General features: G+C 35.0%; 1 protein-coding gene across 2 annotated transcripts; it reads left to right on the top strand.

Moving 5' to 3' along the window:
• Positions 1-442: 442 nt before the first annotated feature.
• Positions 443-16,920, top strand: LOC311292149 (uncharacterized protein). 2 transcript variants are annotated; one of them, XM_084411691.1, is made up of 29 exons: positions 443-777; positions 2,160-2,228; positions 2,387-2,527; positions 2,680-2,706; positions 3,171-4,869; positions 5,100-5,183; positions 6,055-6,222; positions 8,459-8,542; positions 8,665-8,832; positions 8,923-9,084; positions 9,176-9,256; positions 9,339-9,413; positions 9,566-9,718; positions 9,968-10,126; positions 10,283-10,351; positions 10,608-10,796; positions 10,924-11,082; positions 11,263-11,334; positions 12,158-12,217; positions 12,489-12,563; positions 12,681-12,761; positions 13,312-13,461; positions 14,092-14,250; positions 14,545-14,628; positions 14,731-14,880; positions 15,005-15,163; positions 15,274-15,372; positions 15,460-15,640; positions 15,675-16,920. In XM_084411691.1, exons 2-28 carry the CDS (start codon positions 2,210-2,212, stop codon positions 15,629-15,631), a joined length of 4,698 nt encoding a protein of 1,565 aa, XP_084267817.1. In that variant the 5' UTR covers positions 443-777; positions 2,160-2,209; the 3' UTR covers positions 15,632-15,640; positions 15,675-16,920. The 2 variants fall into 2 exon arrangements, with proteins under 2 accessions (XP_084267817.1, XP_084267818.1); XM_084411692.1 differs by having other exon boundaries at positions 455-671; positions 752-777; positions 15,460-16,920.
• The last annotated feature ends 5,756 nt before the right edge of the window (positions 16,921-22,676 follow it).

Below are 22,676 nucleotides of genomic sequence, written 5' to 3' on the forward strand. Positions count from 1 at the left end.
AAACAACGGTTAAAGCAACTGAAGCTTAACATTTATGATAACCTTTGACAGTTGTGTATCAAAAAGATTTTCAGTTGAGTGTAAAGCAACATTCAAAGCATGCAACAACATGCAACTCCAAGTAGCCTATGTTGTCTTGAGCTATCATCCTATAAAAGCTATTTCAATAATAGCCTACAGACAACTTTGAGAGACAGAATCAAAAGACAAGAATATATTTGTAAATATTTATTTAAACATGCAATAATAGACATTTAAATCTAATAGGCTTAATCTCAGTCATTCGTGAGAATCGAACAGTTAGGAGTAGTTTATGACAAAACGCGATCTGAGGCGCTCATGCTAATCATTTCTGTTCCACACGCTTGTATACGCCCCGCCCATGCACGCTATGGTCTCGTGAATATTCATGGTAGCTCCACCCATTGGAACCAAATATTTCAGGAACCGAATATATTGGAACACAGGCTATTATATCAGCACCTTTAAATGTAAAAATTACAACCTATGCAATTCCACTGAAAACCAAAGTGACACATTTCTGAGAAAAAATATTCTTAAATTAATCAACAAAAACCTTAAATAACCTAACTCCATCTATTAAGAAAGAGAAAGTACAGGATGGTTTCAAAGTGAGTCAGACACTGTGTTAAACAATTGATGTTGCGCAGGTAAGGGTTGTTGGTCTCTTTGTCAAATAAAAAGTGAAAGTATTTTCCTATCAAGCATCACTATCTGCTCAAGCTCGCAGGATACACAGCGATGTACAAGCGCCAGGTAAATATATATAGCGTTTCTCATATTCTTAACTTGACTAATAGGCCTAATGATTTTAAAAAGTAGCCTACTAGTAATAAAACCACCGAATCACTTTTTTTTTCTTTTTTTTTTCAGTAGGCCTGTTTTCTGTGACCTATTAAACATCTACAGTCACAAACACAAGACGTAGCCTACTTTTATTGCGTTTAGAAAATGTTCTATATTTAATTTTCTATGTTCTACCTAATATTCAACAATATTGATCTGACACCATTGTATAAGAACTGACGTGAGCTGGGCGATGACATCACTGTTTTCTCCAGAGTTGCCAAGATGAACTAAATGAACAACTAATGATTTTTACAACGGAAATGAATCAACACCGAACTTACTTGAGCTGGACAATGACACTATTTTCTTCTAGAGTTAGCCTACATCCAACACAAACTGTGTTGCCTTATTATCCTGTTATCACTGTAAAGCTGCTTTGAAACAATATTGTAAAATATTTTTTTCGTCAGTTAAGTGATAGCCTACTTGAGATTTGTTTTTTGTTTTTAACCAAAAATCTGTTATTTAAAATAACATTTATCCTAATAATATACATTTGCACAACATACTGTATATAAAAAGCGAAACTAAACTTAAAGTTGCTAATTGAGTGATGAATAGGTTAAAGCAAAAGGATGACCACGCAGTGTCCTTCCGGCAGAGGGCGCTACAAGAATCCAAAACTCTTATTAGATAATGTTGCTTACTTTTGTTTCTTTTCAATTCATTAGATTTAAGAAATGCTTGTTGTTGTCAGAAATATGACTCAACAACATATTATAAAGAACACATGTCCTCTTTAATATAAGTCCTCTACTCCAACCAGTTCTTGTTGTCAAAACATATGTAGCCAAGTCCTTAATTTAACCATGGGAAATGTGTTCAAAATGTAAACAATAATGTAATATCATAATAATATTTTAACATATTATCGTATTTAAGAAGCTTTCAGCCACTTTCAGCCATTGTTTATAACAGTGCTTGCTACTGTCAGGTTAGCACTTTTAATGGCGTAACAGTAACTATTTATTAATTATAAATTTGTGAATGAGGTAAGTAATGAATATGATTGTGATGACAATGATTGTGATTGGTTAAGTATCTGACACACTTAAACACTAAGTAGTAAACTCATTTAGAGATAAATCATTGCAATTTCTAAGCAGGGTCTACCTATACTGCTAATTTCGTAAAAAAAACACATAACATAATAATTATTTCCTCATTATTGTCACTTATTAGGTAGAATTCAGGTTAAATGGGACGTTTTTTCCCAGTTATCTCAGGGGCAAAGGCTGTCACAATTAACCAGACTTCATCCCTACATAATATTTGCCTTTATTTCTCAGGTTGAGCTGGTCATTTCAGATTAGAGGAGTGCACATACTGAAAACAGCAGATGGACATGTCAAATTATGGTAATGTATGAACCCCATGAAACACACCTGTTAGATCAGGGCTGATTTGAAAAAAAAAAAAGTTAAATAATAATATTTTTGTTATAGGCCCTTCATAAGTATTTGCATGCAAACTATGGTTAAAATAGAATTAATTATGTGTCTTTCTTTTCTATCAGAAGACAAAGGGGAAAACATGGAGCGTCATGGAGTCTCTAAAATCAATATCTCTGCCCAAAATGGAAGCAATGTTTCAGCACCTGTCATATTAAACTCAAATGTCACAGGAAATATTCATATTTCTAATAATTACTTTCCAGGTGAGTGGAAGTGTTTCTCTATTGGTATAAATGCCACAGCGGAACATACATGTTGTCAATAATAATACAAAGCACAGATGTCCAAAGAATTAAAGAATTAAATGATGTACTTTTTGTAATATTTGTAATAATCTAAAGATTTATTATTCCAGCTGTAGAACCTGCAGCTGAAATCACAGGTAATATACACCATTGGGTAAAATTATGCCTGTACTGCAATTTTTTACCATGTTTACACATGTAATACAGTGACCTTATAAACAGTTAAAGGGACAGTGCACCCAAAAATGAAAATTCTGTGAAATTTTTTTAAATGTATTCACCCTCATGCCATTCCAAGCCTCCATGACTTTCTTTGTTTGCAGAACACAAAAGAAGATATTTTGCAGAATGTTGGTGGTAACCAAACAGGTTGCCATTTCTCAAAATATCTTCTTTTTTGTGTTGTTTTTTTTTTTTAAGGTTTGGAACAATATGAGTATGACAGAATTTTTCATTTTTGGGTGAACTACTTAGGTAACTACTAGGTAAAAAACAATTTATTTACCATGTGGTGAGAACTATCAGTACTTGTACAATTAGTAATGATTATACATTTGGTCAACAAAATCTAATATCTCAAATAAACCATCTTTGTTTGCAGATATAAGCTCATTGATCACAGAATACAAGGAGTCCATACTGTCCGAATATGCCTACATTACAGAATACACTTCCCGTGCCGGTGAACAGGTGCTGCTTAATGATCGCTACATTGATCCGCTGATAGTTCAGAAACACAGAGAAAAGAAAGAGCGAGAGAATGAGATGTGCTCTAGAGGGGAACGATTCTTCAACACAAGAGAAAGTAACCAGAGAAACCAAAACATCAGCCTTGATAAGCTCTTCGGTCCAGAGAATGGCTCCAAAAAAGTGACTCCAAGAGCTGTGATTCTCCAAGGTGACTCTGGAAGTGGGAAATCAATCACTGCGCAAAAGATCGTTCTGGACTGGGCCTCTGGAGAGCTCTATGCTACGCTCTTCGATGTAGTGTTTCATCTAAGATGTAAAGATCTCAGCGGTCTCTCAGGAGAGATGAGCTTGGTGGATCTCCTTAACTGCAGTTTAACTCCTAATGAGATTGGTCAGATCTTAAAAGACATGCCACAGAGGATCCTGTTCATCATTGATGGTTTTGATGAACTCATGCTTTCAGCATCCAAAGAGGCATTGCCACCAAAACCAGTCATCAAATCACACCCATTGGCCATTGTTTGCTCTCTTCTGAAAGGACGTATGATGAGAGAGTCCTTCCTGCTGGTTACTACAAGATCGAACGCTGTTGACAAACTGGAGAACATTTTGAAAAAGCCTCAATGCTTCATAGAGATCATGGGATTTTCGGAAAAAGGAGTGAGTGAATACTTCCAAAGGTTCTTTGAGGATGAAGAGTTTTCAAGCCAAGTGTATGAGCAGGTGAAGAGACAAGAGCTGCTCTACACCGCTTGCTTCATCCCGGTCATCTGCTGGATTGTCTGCACAATTTTCAAAAGAAAAGGAAAAGATGGTGTTGTAACTAGCGAGTTGACGACCACCACTTCCATATTTGTTGATTTTGTGTTGACTCTGTTGAAGCATCACAGTGGTTCGAGTCAGCACGAAGACCTCGACCTCCTCAAGAATCTGGGTCAGCTAGCCGAGAGTGGAATGCCTAAACGCCAAGTCCTGTTTTCCAGAAACGATCTTCCCAGAGCAATCTCTGATTTACCAAACATTCCCTTCCTATGCAAATTCCGCCATCAAGAGAGAACTAATCTGAAGGAGATGTTTGGTTTCATGCACCTCAGCTTTCAGGAGTTCTTCACCGCTCTGTTCTACGTGTTAACAGACGAGGCGGATGCAAAAACAAAAATCGAGGAGCTATTGGAATCAGCAGGCAATGGGAGGCGCAATGAGCATCTCTTCCCTGTAATCCGGTTCCTTTTTGGTCTCTCAAACAAGAAAGTGAGCCGTTTAATCCTGGGGGGAAATCCACAGTCAACATCTACCGCTATTCGCTCCCAGTTGGAAAAATGGATCAGCAGAGTTATAGAGAAGAACTCCATGGGCACAAATATTTTTTACAATAATGATTTCATACTTCATTGCTTGTACGAGCTTCATGATAGGGACATACTGAAGAACGTCATGAAGCTGTGGGAGCGCTTGGGTATTAACATACACTGGTCTTTGAAGGGGATCGACTGTCAGGTTGTGATGTACTGCCTCAAGTATTCTTCCCGCATTGTCAGTATGAATGTCAAGTGCAGTGCAAAAGATCTAAAGATGCTTCATCCTGCACTCAGCAGGTGTACATCTTTATGGTAATTTATGTTCTTAAATAACATGCTCTTACAAAAAGTATTTGTATTCCATGGTTTCCAAAGAATACCATCACAGTAGTGTCCAACAATGGTATTACGATCTTATCATGTTCTAAAAACCTTAATGATGTATAAAATGTTTTATAGTTTAATGTTTTATAATTATTATTATATGAAGGGTTTGGTTTATGTCATGAAGAATTATAGGTTTCTGTTTTTTGTTTTTGAAGGCTCGATTTTGATTCCTTATCTGACACCGATGTTAACCTCCTGACATCAGCCCTGGGGAGGAGAAAGGACGTGGACTATTTGTAGTATGTGCTACTCTTTTTATACATATAAGTATTATACATATAGCTGTGGTGAATGTGATTTCACCAAGTACAACATGTTCCTGGATTAACATCTTTGTTCATCCTGGAACAACATTCCAATCATCCAATCACATTTACAATTTGTGTCAAGTTAGGCATACAACCAGGGTTAGGTGCTTCTACATCAGTGTAATTCACCTATAATTTGCCTATGATTTTAGGAATAAGTTATGGGTATAGGGATAGTAAAAACATATTTGGACAGGAATGTTGTTCCAGTATCAACAAAATGCCTTACTTGGCAAAATCACAGTGACCTGCAAGTTATGGTCAAATGGTTGTTGTTATTTTGCCAAGTAAGACATGCTCCTGGATCAACATCCATTGTTCCAGGAACAACATTCCGGCCCAAAAACATAGTTCTAACCCTCTTTCTACCCCTAAACCTAACCCTACCCTTAACTTATGCCTAAAATTAGAGGGAAATGATAGGTGAATAAGAATGGTCTAGAAGCCCTGTTGTAAGCCTAAACTTGACATTAACTGTAAACCTATCCCTCTGCTCTGATTGGTTTATTGGACATTGATCCAGGAACATGTTCTACTTAGTTCCACCATGGTGAACATGATTTCACCATGATCTGATTAACTAATGTATCCATGTGTCCACATCTATCCATGTTCAGAAATCTGTACATTCTCCTTCTCTTCTGCATTGTTGTGAAATATACTTCTGATCCTCCTGTTCAGGCAATACTTTATATTTATTTATCCAACACAAATCCATGTTTTGCAATTTTAAATGATTGGAAAGAAAGCAATACAGACAACCTGCTTATTTTTGTAAAGCAGTGTTATGAATGCATTGCAGCATGGAGGATGGAGCCCTGTCAGATGCAAGTGTGCAGACGATCCTGAAAACCCTCACTGGGCAAAAATCAGTGGGTAAAATTCGACTGGTGTTGAAGAGCATCAGCGATGCAAATGTCGATTGGACCATGAACTTCCTTGTACAAAAGATGATGGATAGAAGGTTCAGGTAAACCAAATACAATGACGAACATGGTTACAAACAGGTAGCTGACAAATATCATAGACATGAATGTTAAGGTACGTAATTATAGGGAAATTTGAGCATAAATATAGGCAACATATGCATACATTTCCATAATGTACATACATTTAGAGATATGTACTCTATATGTAAAAAAAATGTATTTGGACAAACTCAATTTAATTGAGGGCAGGATTTCCATCCAATAAATATGTGTAGCCTAACTGTCTAACTCATAAAAAACAAATTCATGCAGTGAAATGTAGCTAATTGAGCTGGTCCAACTTAATTTTGACCAGCTTAAATGAGTTGGTCCAACTTGCCGAACTTAGGTCCAACTCAGTTTTGATCAAATAGTTTAGATGAAATGGATACATTTATTAAATGAGTTTTATGCTTCTTAAACTTAAATTAAAACATTTAATTGAAAAATCAATTATTTTAATTACACTGTAAAAAGTGTAACTATTATTTACTCAATTTTTTTGGTGAAACATTTTTACACTCAAAAAAATTGAGTAAATTTTAAAGCTGTGAAATCAATTAAATATACTGTATGAATTGAGTAAATGCAAGTAATAAAATTAAGTAAATCTGAGTAACTGCATCAGGTACATTAACAAATAAAATTGAGTAGAAATAATTTAACATTTAAAAATTTTAAAAACAATATTTATGAGTAATATTAAGTGTTTTTATTAATGAGTAATATTAACTTTTTTATTTTCTCTAAACCTTTGTAAAATAGTATCCCATACAACCACCAGTATACGTTACATGACATTGGCCTTTATTGTCATTGAGTACAGCAATACAGCACACTGTTTTACACTGTTTTTAACATGTATACAATATTGCCTACATTTAAACTCATTTAACAAACATGTTATAAGTAAAAATTAAATATTTAAACATTCAGGTAGCCTAATTCAAGTGTAATCAACCAGTCTGTTATCCAATATCCACCGGATCAGCGGTCGTCCTGCCCATAGACATAATAAATACATGGTCCTGCCGGAGACGGACTCGAGCTCTGTGGATGAACTTTGAACTCCATTCCAGCGTCCTGCATTTCACTCATAGCCGAAAGATACTGCGAGCGACTGACTCCATAACCTGCCAATAAACAAAAAGTGACAGTTCTGAGGACATTTTATCATCCAAATTAATTATACTGATTATCATTAGGAACAAAGTCCTGTTTATGCAAAGCGTTTCAATCACGCAAAAAGACAGGCGGGACTCTCCTTTAGGTGTCGAATTACGCCTCTGTATGCTGTTTTGCATTAAATAAAATGATTTAAAGCACAGTAATGATTTTAGAGATAGAATAAAATATACACAAACCTGAATTTCACAGAGGAAATGCACCAAATCTGCGACGCTGAGAAGAGAGCTGTTGTTCTGGAGACTGAAAGAGTTCAAACAGCGCGCGCTCACTCAACCGTCGAGTTGTCGTCACGTCAGAGGGTGGGGGAGGGGTGAATTGTTTTAATTGAGTAAACTTACTCAATTTCTTAGGAGTGTTAAATATATTAATAATATTGATTTGAATTAAGTAAGATTTTTGTTTCTTGAAACAGATCAGTTTAATTAAATATTCTCAAATATTTTGATAGAAATTAAACAAATATATTAAGTGTATTATAAAGAAATAATTGGTTAGTCAAATACTAAATAATTTTATTGAAAAAAACTTAAATATATCTGTAAATTTTAGATAAAATGAACTGTTGGATTTTTACTCAATTATTTTGGTATGTTTAACTCAAACAATCAAGTAGACGATATTCAGAGATTTTATTAAGTTAATAAAGTTAAAAATTTCTGTAATATTTACTAAGCCACAGAATTATTTTTTACAGTGTAGGAAATTCTTCTTTTGTACCCCATAGAGACAAGAGACAAATCTTGATACTCAATAGTGCAATAGTTATTTAATGTGAAAAGTATTTTATTAGCCTATAGGCTACATAACATTTTCATCTTTTTACAGAAAAGGGCCCATTTTTACAGTATAAATATTACATCTTGCCTCTCAATTAATGTGATGTGATTAAAACAATATGCATAATAATTATAAAAGAGTTTAGAATACTTAAAAAGTTTTAAGATGAAGTGAGATGTGTCAGCTGCCCAAGGAACAAGCAGACATGCAGCCTTTTTACATTTGAAACCAGGTATTTTGTAGATTAATGCTCATTTCATTTGATTTTCACAGCGTATGCATTGCCAGTCAAGCAGAAACCATACATACGAGTCTTTGCTCAGAGTTCACCATGGCAAGCAAAAATAATTCTGTCTGGTAATTAAATTCATATACATTTTCCAATTCTCAGTTCAAATTTCTGACATGTATTCAGATAAGAATATAACATTAAAACTTGATATTTTAATAATTCATTAATTATTTTTTCCTAATTTCAGGTTAACTGTTGGGCATTCAGAAGGGCATCAGGGTGAAATCTCAGAAAAGCTTGGTCTTTGTTATTATCAGGGGTTTTCAAAAATATCCTTCGCGCTCTGTCCTTTCTCTGCAATACCCATGACTGAATTCCTCAAGTCATCCCATAACCTCAGATGCTTCTCAGAGCTGTAGGTATTCTCATTTTACTTTAATATACTGTACCCATCCTTTTTGTGTTTTGACATGCATAACATTGGTATTTGTGTGTTTGTTCCAAGGAAAAACATCGAGTTTGGTGTGAATGTGGATGCACTGCTGTCTTTCATAAGTTGTGTTCCTGGTTTAACTGAGCTGGACTTACGAGCAGAGTACCTGACAGATGTTTGGACCTCCAGAATTCTGTGCTACCTTCAAGTCAATCCCAAGATTTCTCACATAAAGTAGGAGCAAATAATGTTTACCTATTAAAGATGTAACCTCTCATTAAATTTACAGCTGATTTATATTTCGATCACATTTATGATCTATTAGGTTTCATGTGAGCAACCTCATGATAAGTGATGACGAAAGGGTCTGTTCAACCTTTTCGGTCTTTAGAAAGCCATTTGAACCGTAAGTCATCCTTTCTTTTAATTTTGCTTGGTCCATCCAATCTATGGTTGTGCTAAATAACTGTTAGTAAAATATTTTGTAGGTACAAGATGCATGACAGTGAAGGGAAAAATCCATCATTGACTCTTGAAATGGACAGATGGGCTCATGATATGGCGTAAGAATTCAAGCATGAAATATCCTGCATTCTTTTAACTTCCACACTTCAAGAATTTTATGAAGTTTCTTTTAAATTTAGGGCAAATCTCATAACCATTTTGAGTCCTACTGCATGCACATTTACTGTAGGAAAATTATAATTTTTTCCAGATATGGTAGCAGTGGAGAGCCGGCACATTCCCATTCTCTGGACAAACCGGCACTGGTGAAGCTCACGCTCAGTTTCCCTCCTCTTGAAGGGTCTAGCGTCATTTGGGAGGTTCTTTTCAAAAGGCTTTACAATGTCATTCAATTGACAGAACAGTGAGTTTGTAAAAAAAGGAATTGTTGGGAGAACTTAAAAATGTAACGCAACATGATGCATTCTGATTTTTTGGTTCTCTCAACTACCTTCTTAAAATATTTTCTATATTTTGTCCATTTTAAGTTGTTCATTCAATTTGTTCATTCACAACTTTCCGAACAAGACATCTATGGTTGTCTTGATGTATTCATTGGCTGAAATTCACCCAATACATTCAACAAGCTAATACATCATCTTCCTTTTTAAAGATGCCCAGAGCTGGATGAGCATACAGATTCTCTGCTGCAGTTTCTTCACTCTGTTCCTGGTCTGAAGGAGGTTAAAGTTTGGCTAAACTTCCTGAGTGAGAGCTGGGCGGCTGGTCTGTTCACACTCTTCCTGTCTTGTTCCAGCTTACTTCACTTGCAGTAAGAATAACCTGTTGCATTTTTTACTATGGCATATATCAAAGTATCATGGTGTTATCATCTGATACCATGGTACTTACACAATACATCTGTAAGGAAATGGTTGTGTCTTCTTTCTGTACTTGCATCTAAATACAATAAATTCTCTTTTGGCAGATTGAATACCAGTATGTCTGTTGTTAGTGATGTGGAGAGTCTGGGTGTGATGAGAGAAGATGGAGTGAGGTAACACATCTGTTTTAAACTTTAACTTTAAACTTTTTCCCTGAGCTTATTGCAGTGCTCTCTAGAATTGCTTTATAATGTTGTGATGCTGCCTTAGATATTGGGGGGAAAAAAGCATCTGGAATTCTGAAACGGTTAATGAAAATATCTCCAACTTTCCAACAGATCTGGATATTCTGAGAGAATATAATTGCTTAAATACATTTTTGTGCTTTTAAGTAGCATTATGCTATGTTTGTCCTCTGTTATTTTTCAGGCTCTCAGTCGGCTGTAACCATCTGAATTACATAGATGACTGTTGTGATATGATCGACCTCTTTAAACCTCCAGAGCACAAAGTGGTTCCCTGCATCACCATCGCAGTGACAGATGACTCTGAGAATGCAAATGCTGACTGGAGGAGATTCTTTCAGGCCTACAACCAGCTGAAAGACTTGACTGAGTGGTAACTATTTCAACCCCAGAGAGAGGGAGTGAGAGTGTTTGTATGTGTGAAATAAGGGAGAATGACAGACAGATAAGTAGTGTTTTATTTCACAATGATTCATAATCTGTATTTCTGTTTTTAACAGTTCTTCAGAGTATGAAGATAGTGTGTGTGATCTACTCTCTGCCCTGCACTCGGCCTCTGGTCTGAAGAAGGTCGATCTTTTCTTCAGATTCATGACTGTGGATGGAGCGTCCAGAGTCCTGGATCTCATTCAGATGAACCCCAGTCTGAGAGAATTAACGTGAGTATTCAGTTCACTTCTTTTCATACGAGTACACACTGATGGTTGCTTGCAGACTCTTAGAGAAAACAGTTACTTATGGTGACATATGCATGTTGAACACTGCATTTCATGATGGGAAAAGCTCATTGAATTACTAATAATAATGTAATTGCTTTAATAATGTACTTTTTGGCTCAGTTTTATGGCAGTCAAGCGGCCTGAGACAAGTAAAGCGAACTTCAAGAAGGACTACAGGAATGAATTCTCCAGGTGAGGCATTAGTGATTCCTGTACTCTAAGAACAAGCATCCATGAAGACATGTGCCACCAACTGATGCTTTATTAAAGAGCTCATAGTTACTTAACAATGAGAATAGAGAGAAATTGAAAACTGAAACATACTGCACTCCATCCAGCGCCCTCTAGTGATGCTATAAAGCAATAACATTATTAGTGCAAAACACAATACCAGTGTTATTGTAGTTACATTTTATGTACTATAATAGCATTTATATTTTTTTTTAATTAGCTGTTGTCTTTATTTTTTCAAGTTTTCATTTTTAGTTCAAGTTTTAGAAATTTTGTTTTGTGCTTTTATCATTTTTATCATTAAAAAAATATATATTTAGCTTGAATTTATTTTAGTACTTGAACTTAATTTAATTTAAACAAGTTATTTAAGGCAACATTTTTTAAGTTTCATCTAATATTTAATCTAATTCATCTAATATCTTGTTTCAGCTTTATTTCAAATAACATATTTTTTTTGTTAATAGGTTCAGTTTTAGTTAACAATAACAATGCACAATACACTGCAACAATATAATACATTTCTATGATTGGTCATTAACAAACATGCTTAACGGGTCTGTAATTTGTAAACATTTGATTATGAAGATATATGAGATTATATGAATCAAGGTTTCATGACATTTCTAGCCATTTCCACTAGATCTGTTAAGACTTAAAAAATAATGAAGATTAATAACATGCAAACAAAACATGAATTTGACAGTTGATCGCTGATCCTGTTTTCTTTCTGTTTGATATTTCACACTGCTTTTATTATGTTATTTCTGTGGTTGTTTTTCAGTGTCCATAGGATGAGTGATAGTGAAGAGGACAGTGATTCAGACAGATCGAATGACTTTTGGTGGGATGACCATTTTTATTCAAGAGTCTTATTGGAAATCATTATACTTCTGTAATCTGATGTACACCTTTTCAGAGCGAAATGAGATATATTTAATGACATATAATATATAGCACAAGTCTTGATCTAATCAATCTGAATTTAATTGAAAAGTGTCAGGTTTTGATTTCAGTTTGACTTTTTGTGAGGATATGCAATATATTTTTGGATTATTCAGCACAGTTGTATTTGAGGAAAGTATTCATCTATCTAACAGTGAAAATATTCACAGGTGTCAGTCTGCAAGACAGATGTCAGGTGACGGCATGTCCTCCTCGCCTCTCAGTGACTGCAGCCATGAAATCAAGTGAGAAAATATTGTATATATAATACTGATACAATCACTACTTCTGCTCAAAACATCAGACTGTAATAAGTTAAATCTGCAAAGAAATCTAACCCAGGCTGTGTCTTTTACCTGAAGCGATTCTGATCAGCTGGACAATGTGGAGCGTATTCTTTGCTCAGATATCAGGATGTGGAAAACTTTGTCTGGAAAATGCAGGTAGAGAGCACACTATTACTTAAACATACTGTAGACCACAAATCAGAATTATGGATATCCATGAGAGCTAGTTGATTAGAGTTCATTGGTTTGTTTTGGTTTGATATGACTATACTTGGAAGGTCTTTTTTTTAGTAATAGTAATATCATGGGTTCGATATCCAGGGAATGCATGTATTGATAGAATGTATACCTTGAATGCAAAGTCACTTTGGATAAAACCGTCTACTAAATACAATATCTCAACCATTTTGTGGATTCATATAAATCTTAAACAAACATAAATTTGATAAGATGTTAGAATGCCCTTCTAACATACTGTGTTTCTAGAAGAGCAAACATTAAAAATTCTTCCAAATAAATGTTTTAATACACCTCATGGTGACATACTGTACAGTATGTGTACATCTGACTCAGTGTGTTGTTTTGAAACAGCCACAAACAGTTGTTCTGTCACCAAATTTTATAAAAAAAATAAGTGTAATATGTGTTAAGGCTAATTTGACTGTTTTATGTATTTATTTATTTAGTATTTCTATTTCCCTTTTAGCTTGATTTTAAAGTACAATGACTCCAGTCCCAGCACACAGTCACTGCTCTCACGGATAGAGCTCACCCTGTCGGAAAACTCAGGAGAAACTAGCAGTGACTGGAGAACCTTCATACGAGCATATAACCGATGCAAAGGGCTCTCTATAAGGTACAAATAAAATTGTCATTGCTCACTATGAAACAGAACCTTCAATTTAATATGAAATCAATGTTAATTTGATTAAAAAAGAGGCCATATTATACCCTATTACAAAGTCTTTAGTCTTTTCTAGAATAGATTTTCATGTTTGAATGTTCAAAACACACATTATTTTACCTTATTGCAGCACCCCTTTTCCCAGTCTGTCAGTAACGCTCTGTTTAGTTCCTGTCTCTATGAAGCCCCTCCTTCCTGAAAAGCGTAATGTGCTCTGATTGGTCGGCTGGACCAGTGTGTTATGATTGGTCAACCGCTTCCAGTGTGTGTTTTGGAAATGTCCCGCCCCTTACCATAACCACGAGTTTCAACACACTACTAACTAACTAACTAACCCGCTTTTCGCGTATGCCTTGGGCAGAAATGATTTAAGTGAGTGATATTGTCAGACGTATACGTTTCCGGAAGAAAATGGAGAATGGAGTTCAGAAACAGTGCGCACTGATTTAGAGAATAACTCCCTTTGGACTGACTGTAACTTTGCAGACCTTTTTCATACTGAAACATCAGCATTACACACTAGAGATAAAGTATAATAGGTTCTCTTTAACTAAATATAAATCACTTTCCATGCCACAACAGAAGTCCTGCGTTTGACGAGAGTGTGGACGCTCTGCTGTTGTCTCTGCACTCCGTGTCTGGTCTGACAAAAGTGCAGTTGACGACGGACAGCCTGACTGAGAACTGGGCACCAAAGATCCTCTCCCTGTGTCACACATGTCCCAGCCTCCATAACGTCTGGTATGATGATCTGCCAATACTTCTGAAGAAGAAAGAATGAAAACTAAATATTCTGTGAAACGGGTTCTGGAATAAGAAAAAATGTTGGGCGGGACTTGATTTTGGGGAATTGATTAGATGGTTGTGGTTTGCTATTGGTCAATTTATTTATTAATTTTATCATGCAATTGTATTGTGTTGTTGTTTTATTGTCTTATACTGAAAGATCAACTTAAAGCAGGTGGATCGGATATTATGGTACATTAAAATGAATATTTTTAAAATATAGCCCTGTTTTTTTCCCTCGCCTGTCAGTTTGCAGGTGGAGTATGATAAGAGACACAGTGTGCTAAATGTGTGTTCCTCTTTCATCGTCACCAAAAACATCACAGACTCTACGTAAGTCCATCTCATCCATCCAGGCTGTAAAGAAATGACACAGATTCCTAATATGAGCATGAAAATATGCACTTTTAACGTACATGGTCATCTCATTTCTAGCTGCACAGTGGACATTCGGTTGCCCCGTGATAGCATGACTGAAATATCCCCATCATTCATTTCATTCACATCACCATGTTCAGAGATTCCTACACTCGATGGACAGGAACTCTTTGAAACCCTTGACCACCTTAAAGGTTTAGAAGAAAGGTAAGGATTCTGCCATTTCATTATAAACGTGAAAATGAATAGGTCATAGCAAATATACACTATTTACATTTATCATTTGCCAACAGTGAACTTAACATTTCTTATTATTTTTCTCATAATCCAGCTGTTCAGAGCATGAAGAGGTTGTGGGTAATTTGATGTCCAGCGTTCTCTCAGTTTCTGGTCTGCGGAGAGTCGGACTCGAGATCAGCAGTCTAACGGAGAACTGGGTGAGGAGGATTCTGTTCTTAGCCGAAGTCTGTCCCAGTCTTCAGGAGATCAGGTAAGAAATTGCAGTTTGTCCTTGAATAAAGTCTTTTTGTTATTTAGACTTAAAATTTCTCTTAAACATTAAAATGGAAATATTTCTATTGAAATGTGTTATTGTTTCAGATATGACTGCATAGAAAGTGGTGGCTTGTTTGTGGAGGATGTTGTGAGGATCCTCCAGAGCTCTCAGATGGATTCAGATTGCAGGATTATCCTCACAGGGTTTGTCCTATAATCTTATTTATCCATTTATTAAAGAATTGCACCATTAATTATGTTTTAAATGACTGGTGTTCAATCTCTTTGAAGGATGAAGTGCAGTAAAATGACGGATGGGCGCGATGAGAAAGTGAAGGTCACCTTCTGCAGGGACTCTCTCACAAGACTATTCACAATAGAGAACACTGAGACAGAAGACAACAATGACGATGACCCTGATGAGGAAGACTTTGTAGACTTTGAAGACTTTCTTGATCTTTAGAGATCATGGCAAAAAAAATTAATCCTAAAATAAGAGTGTTAAACAATCACATAGTTTATTATATTTTTATCTTATTATTTAGAGTGACAGAGATTTAAAGATTGAGTGAAAATTTATAAAATTGGGTTAACTGTGGCTTAACTCTATATAAGATCAAATGAATCAGAACAAAACTAATAAAGGGATGACCGCAGGTGCAGTCACAGTCATGGCATGTGGTGAGCACATCTGAACATACAGGATCCTTATACTGATAATTGTTTACTTGGTTCTTCAATGGGTCCTTTGACAACATGTTGATTAAACAGAAAATTATGCACTAAATAATATTAATAAACAAATTTTTAAGGGTAAGATGCCCCCCGGGGCAAGATGTCCCCCACACCCACATTTTTTCTCTTGACTATAGATGGCACAATCTCACATTTCAACATCATCTGTTGAAACAGTTTTGAGGTTAATTGATCTAATTTAGTTTATCTGGAAAATAATGATCTGTGACAGTATTGTGTTTAATATAAAAGTTTTTTGTGTCTATTTTTTTAATAAGGAATTTGTGGACATCAAAGAAGTACATGACAGTGATTCGAGAGAAGTTGAGCGGCTGCACCCAAGTGTTGTTATCTGCAGATCGGAATAATGAGCGCTCCGAAAGGTCTTTAGGGTGTGGAGTACGGTTAGGGGTTAGTTTCTGTTGTAGCATTAGGCGTCTTCAACTTCAACTTCAACTTGTCTTTCTTTTCCCTAAGCCGACTGTGTTTTAGATAATGGAAGGCACTTCCGGTTTGGGGAAGATCAAATCTCAAAAAGACTGAAACAAATAATTTAAAATCATAAGGTTGCACTGCTAATAAACCTTATCTGTCAGTTTGACTGAATGAGCTGTAAAATTCCTTCATATTTCAGATGTCAGAAGAATAACGTAATACTTGATATTTTTAAAAGGGTTATGTATAAAATCAATACAGTATTTTAAATTGGATTTACACATAAGGATTTTGCAGTGTGGGGAATACCAATAGCAAATTTAAAGAAATCAATTTCATAATAAATGATTGCATTGTTTAAATGAATAATGTTTTAGCTAAATGTGATTTGTATATGAACAATTCTGAAATACATAACTTAACTTCTGATAACAGATCACTCTAAATTGTAATGTGGACTCATGCATTTTCTGTAAAGATGCTTTGAAACCGTGTGTATTGTGAAAATAAAAATAAATGTGAATTGAATTGAATAAGCAGTAAAGAAGCTAATTTGCACGTGATTGCATTTTAGCATTCTCAATAGTGACTAAAGTTTTTTTTTATATACAATGTCTAGCTTAAGCCCCCGCGTTAAACACAAGAGGCTCTCCAAATATAGGGCTAAATGGGAAAAACTGGTACAGTATGTCCAACTGATCATGAATATAAGAATATATAAAAACATTTTCAGTTGTTCATGGTGGGCTGTGCTGCTAAAGTGGCCTATTGTTGTTGTTCTTTTAATTTGGATAATCTATTAGTATCTATTAATATAATATTCCATATGTTGTCAGAACTTGGTAGACAGATATATATATATTTTTTTTTTACATTATTAGACGGATCATTAATTAATAGATTATAAAAATGTTATATATATTAGATAATATATAGGGCTACAAAAAAATCCGATCTGCCATATAGCCTATAATTTATGTCATTTAAAAAAAAAAGTTAGTTTATTTACTTAAAAATTGGACAAATAATTACATAAAGTAGTCCTAATTTAAGTAAATTAATTAAAATGTAAAAAATTAATCCCTTCCAGGTAACAGCTGCAGAAATGGCAAAAAAGTGTTAATAGTTTCAGACAGAATGACTGTTTAAAGGTAGAGTAGGCAGTTTTTCAGTGGCTTGCCGTAGCAAGCAAGCTTTGAAAGCATAAGATCCCACCTCATACAGTCAGTCTAATGGCACAGCTAAATAAGCAATCATGATTTATTTGTTTATTTAACATGTAGGCTATATGTGCATTAAAAGTACCATTTCGGCAACGAGAACGACGCAGAGCCAAATGAAGATAAAGATGTGTTCTGGACTGGCGTGTTTATTGAACCAATCAGATAAGAGTAAAACGAGAGCCAGCGAGAAGCTCATTTGATTGGCTACATGTAGAAGGTGGACCAGCCCTCCCCTTCGCGCTTACAAGAATCGTGCCAAAACTGTACAATGAAAGATGACAGAAAGACGCAACTGTACAAATCGGGTTATTTCGGGAACTTTTTTGCCCCTTGTACACAAGTCATTTAGACATTTGCAACAAATTACTAAAAGTAGTAAATTACTATTTTACACAAAGGTTGATTTTACGCGATCAATCTGTTTGCAGTTCCTGACTTTTTTTTTTTTCATTTGCAAATTTCTGTTCACAGGCTTGCAGTACTTTTGGCCATATTTGTGCGAAAAAAACGTGCCAAAAGTGCAAGCGTGGAAAAATGGAAGTCAGAAGAATATAGATCACATTTATTATGCATGAGGCTGCAGTTTCACAATACATGCATTACACTTACGAATAACAGTAAAATGCTGCAAATATTTGAAAGGCGATTTACACCTTTACAAATCTTCTCTTGCACATGCAAATTTTATTTACGCTTGCAATCTTACGTATGTACACTTTCACAAATTTTACCCTGCACATGCGATCTTTTTATGGCATCATATTACCTTCATAGTAGGACACCCTATCATTGCATTCGGACCGGTTCTGGCCGGTTCTTCCACTGAAGACATAATGTACATGTTTTAATATTCAGAACCACTTCTATTATTGATTGCTATCAGGATGTGAAGAGAGTTTAAACCTGTATAACAAAAACGTGTTTATAAAACAAATTGCCTGTATACCCTACCTTTATGGCACAGACACTGTCCTTTAGAAGGTGAGATTTCAAACTGAGAATTGTTCAACTTTGTTTAAAGTCCACCAAGTCAATGAAACTCTACTGATGAAATCATCATGTTGCACCAAAAAACTGAGGTAAAAAATCTTTAACATGCTAACATCATGGCCCATTTTGTATATGTTTGCAGAGTCAGTCAAATCAAAACAGCCAAATTCAAACTTGTAAGTCACTTGTCAAACAAAACTAGCAAGACCTGAAAGTCAGCATTCTGCAACTGTGCCACTCTTTCCAAAAGCTTTTGTTACTGTATTAAACTCTTCCTCAGACACAAATCTCGCAGATCGATCAGTTAAACCCAACTGCAGCCGAAGTCAAACACACCTGTGAGCTTCTGTGTCGAGCGTAACGTATAAACCTCTGATTTCAAGCATTAGGTAGGCCTAATATTTCTATGATGTTACATTATATTACATGGCTTGTTAACTGCGATCTGAACCGTATAAAAGAAAATTGGTGTAATTTTTTACGTTATATGTTGTATGTGAAATGGAAACTGTGGCACTGGCAGTGTTGTTGACTTTCAGGTCTTGCAAAAAAATTTTTGACAAGTGACTGAGAAGTTATTATTGGAAATATTATTTTGGATGTTCTAACTTTATTTACCATTGTTTTTCTCTCACAGAGAAAGAACTGAAATGGACCGCAATTACAGTATGTTAAACTTAAGAACTTAACTGTTTTTGGTGTAACATGATGATTTCATCAGTAGAGTTTAATTGACTTGGTAGTCTTTAAACAAAGTTGAACAGTTCTCAGTTTTGAACAATTCTCAGTTTTCTTGTTCTATTTATTCTTGCTGACACTTAACTTGTAAACAAGCCGGCAAGCAAAATTACACTGTACAAAAAACAGTTTTATATCCTACATCTATTGTACAAACATAGACCTAGGTTACACATGATATGATTCAGTTTACATTTACGCATTCCTGCATTTGCTTCTGTATGAATGTAAATGAATGGAGCATAAAGAATATGTGTAGCATTAAGTCTATTGTGATCAAATCTTTATCTAAAATCCTTTTTTCTACCTCTCATCTGTGTAATCATTTTATTGATGGTCCAATTTAACATAACAGTAGTATCAATATAATTTAATTTATATAATCCTAGTGCTTGTTATATAACATCCTTGTCATCTTTAGACGTTTGTCGTTGGAAGGACAATTCCAGATCTCATGATGGCCTGAGTGTGAACATTGCAGCTCAGCGTGAAAGCCATATTACAGCACCTGTGCTCACTAACAATAACATCACAGGCAATGTTCAGATCATACAGAATGCCACTGGTAAAATAATTAATACATTGTTATTTACAGTTATTTATTTTTCTGATAACAAATATTTATTTTCGATTGTATATCTTTATACAATGCATAACACAATATGGATAACACAATATCATAGGCAATGTGTAATCTTCAACAGGTATCACTGGGCATCATTTAAACACCCGAAATGAGAGAACACAGACCTCAGGTAAATGATGAATGATGGTTTTACTTACCATTTCAAAGGGGATTTGATAGAATATTTTACCTAGCCCTCATGTGGTGTTCAAAACCCTATAACACCTGTGGTGTTCCCGGTCAAAAATGACAGGCCCGTAAAAAAAAGCTTATAAATCACTCATTATACCATATTTTCACCCAATCTTGGATTCAATCTTTTTGTCAACATGTTCTCTTTCAATTAGGACTGGTTTTATATTTTGATTTGCATCTGAATAATCATAGGCCTCATTTATTTGAGAGTAGGCATTTCATTTTTTGAGTAATTTTTTAAAAAAAAAAATTTAATTTTGGAAACATTAAATAAAATCTGAAGAAAATTGGTATTGTTGATCACACTAGTCTACTCTAATGTTTCACCAGGAATTTTGTTTTGAAACTTTTGTTTTGTAAAAAATATGGCACATAGTCACACTTGTGGTGTTCCCGGTCAAAAATGACCGGCCTATAAAAAATAGCTTATAAATCACTCATTATACCATATTTTCACCCAATCTTGGATTCAATCTTTTTGTCCACTTGTTCTCTTTCAATTAGGACTGGTTTTATATTTATATTTGCATCTGATTATTCATAGGCCTCATTTATTTGATAGTAGGCATCACATTTTTTGAGTAAAAAACAAAACATTTTTGAATAATTTTGGAAAAATTAAATAAAATCTGAAGAAAATTGGCACTGGTGATCACACTAGTCTACTTTAATGTTTCACAAGGAATTTTGTTTTGAAAAACTTTTATTTTGTACAAAATGGCACAGAGTTACTCTTGTGGTGTTTCACTGGGCCATTGAGGGCCATTGTTTCAGTTGGCCATTGAAAGTGAATGGGAGAGACATGTGTTAGAAGTCCATGAGGAATATCTTTAGATCTGAGTGATGGATTATGGTGAGTTTGGGCTCTTTTTAATCTTAACAATCTCATGTAAATAATGATGTGCCATTTTCCACAATTTATGCATGCTTCATTGAGTTATGAGTTAAAACGCGACATAAGTGCTAGGCTACATCTATATTCAAGGCTCTGTGTGCGCCTGTTGGGGTTTGTGTGTTACAACTCCATTAGGAATATCTTTAGATCTGAGTGATGGATTATGCTGAGTTTGGGCTCTTTTTAATCATGATAGTCTGCTGAAAATAATGATGTACAGTTTTCTACGATCTGTGCATGCTTAGTGAAGTTATGAGCGAAAACCAAACGTGAGTGCTTCATGAGTATATACTTGGCTAGATGCGTCTGTGGTATTTTCTGTGTTAGAACGCCATGAGGAATATCTTTAGATCTGATTGATGGAATATATTGAGTTTGGGCTCTTTTTAATCGTGAGCTCCTGCTGTAAATAACGATGTGCCATTTTTCATGATCGATGTATGTTTCATGAAGATACGAGTAAAAAGGCCAAGTCTAAGCTACCTTGATTGGCTACGTGAGTCTGTGCGTCTGTGGTATTTTTTTGTGATAGAACTCCATGAGGAATATCTTTAGTTCTGAGTGATGGATTGTGTTGAGTATGGACTCATTTTAATTGTAAGCATCTGCTGTAAATAGTGATGTGTCATTTTCCACAATCGGAGCATGTTTCATGAAGTTACGAGCGGAAATGTGTCTAAAATTCAGAATCCATACATGGTTTACACATGGGTCTCTTGAAGGGCTTCTTTTAGAAAAACCTAGCTCAAGTTTAGTAAAAAGCCTGAAACAATTATGCTTGTTGTATTCTACTCATTGAGACCTTTCAAATGACATATGACACAGGACTATCTGAGCTGTATGATGTATTTGACATATTGCTGAATGTAATACAAAAAAGTAGTTTATAAATTATGATTTTTTTTCTTCTAATTATCAGCAAATAACTCGGCACTACTTAGGAGTTTATCAAATTGGCTACATTCATTGTAAATTTCAGACTCTAAGCTTTCAAATGACACCTATTTTAAGTTGATCAAGGTAATAGTTTTGAAAAATATTATGATTATTTATTTCGCAGCTAGGTGGCGCTTGCAGGGGGTACACTCAGTTTTAGAGTGATAACTCAGCTCTCGTTAGGAGTTGATCAAAGTGATTAGATGCATTAAAAAGCTGAGATTCTAAGCTTTAAAATGATATATATTTTGTGTTGTTCCATTCATTGGATGCATTGGTCTCTCCCATTCACTTTCAATGGCCCATTGAAACAATGGCCCACAATGGCCCTCAATGGCCCAGTGGAACAACACAAGTGTAACTCTGTGCCATATTGTACAAAATAAAAGTTTTTCAAAACAAAATTCCTGGTGAAAAATTAAAGTAGACTAGTGTGATCAACAGTGCCAATTTTCTTCAGATTTTATTTAAAATTTTCTAAATTATTCAAAAATAATGGGGTTTTTTACTAAAAAAATTTGATGCCTACTCTCAAATAAATGAGGCCTACGATTAATCAGATGCAAATAGAAATATAAAACCAGTCCTAATTGAAAGAGAACAAGTTGACAAAAAGATTGAATCCAATATTGGGTGATAATATAGCATGACAAGTGATTTATAAGCTATTTTGTGTAGGCTCGTCATTTTTGACCGGGAACACCACAAGTGTGACTCTGTGTCATTTTGTACAAAA

This window comes from Rutilus rutilus (assembly GCF_951802725.1).
Source record: "Rutilus rutilus genome assembly, chromosome: 6".
Classification (NCBI taxonomy): Eukaryota; Metazoa; Chordata; class Actinopteri; order Cypriniformes; family Leuciscidae; genus Rutilus; species Rutilus rutilus.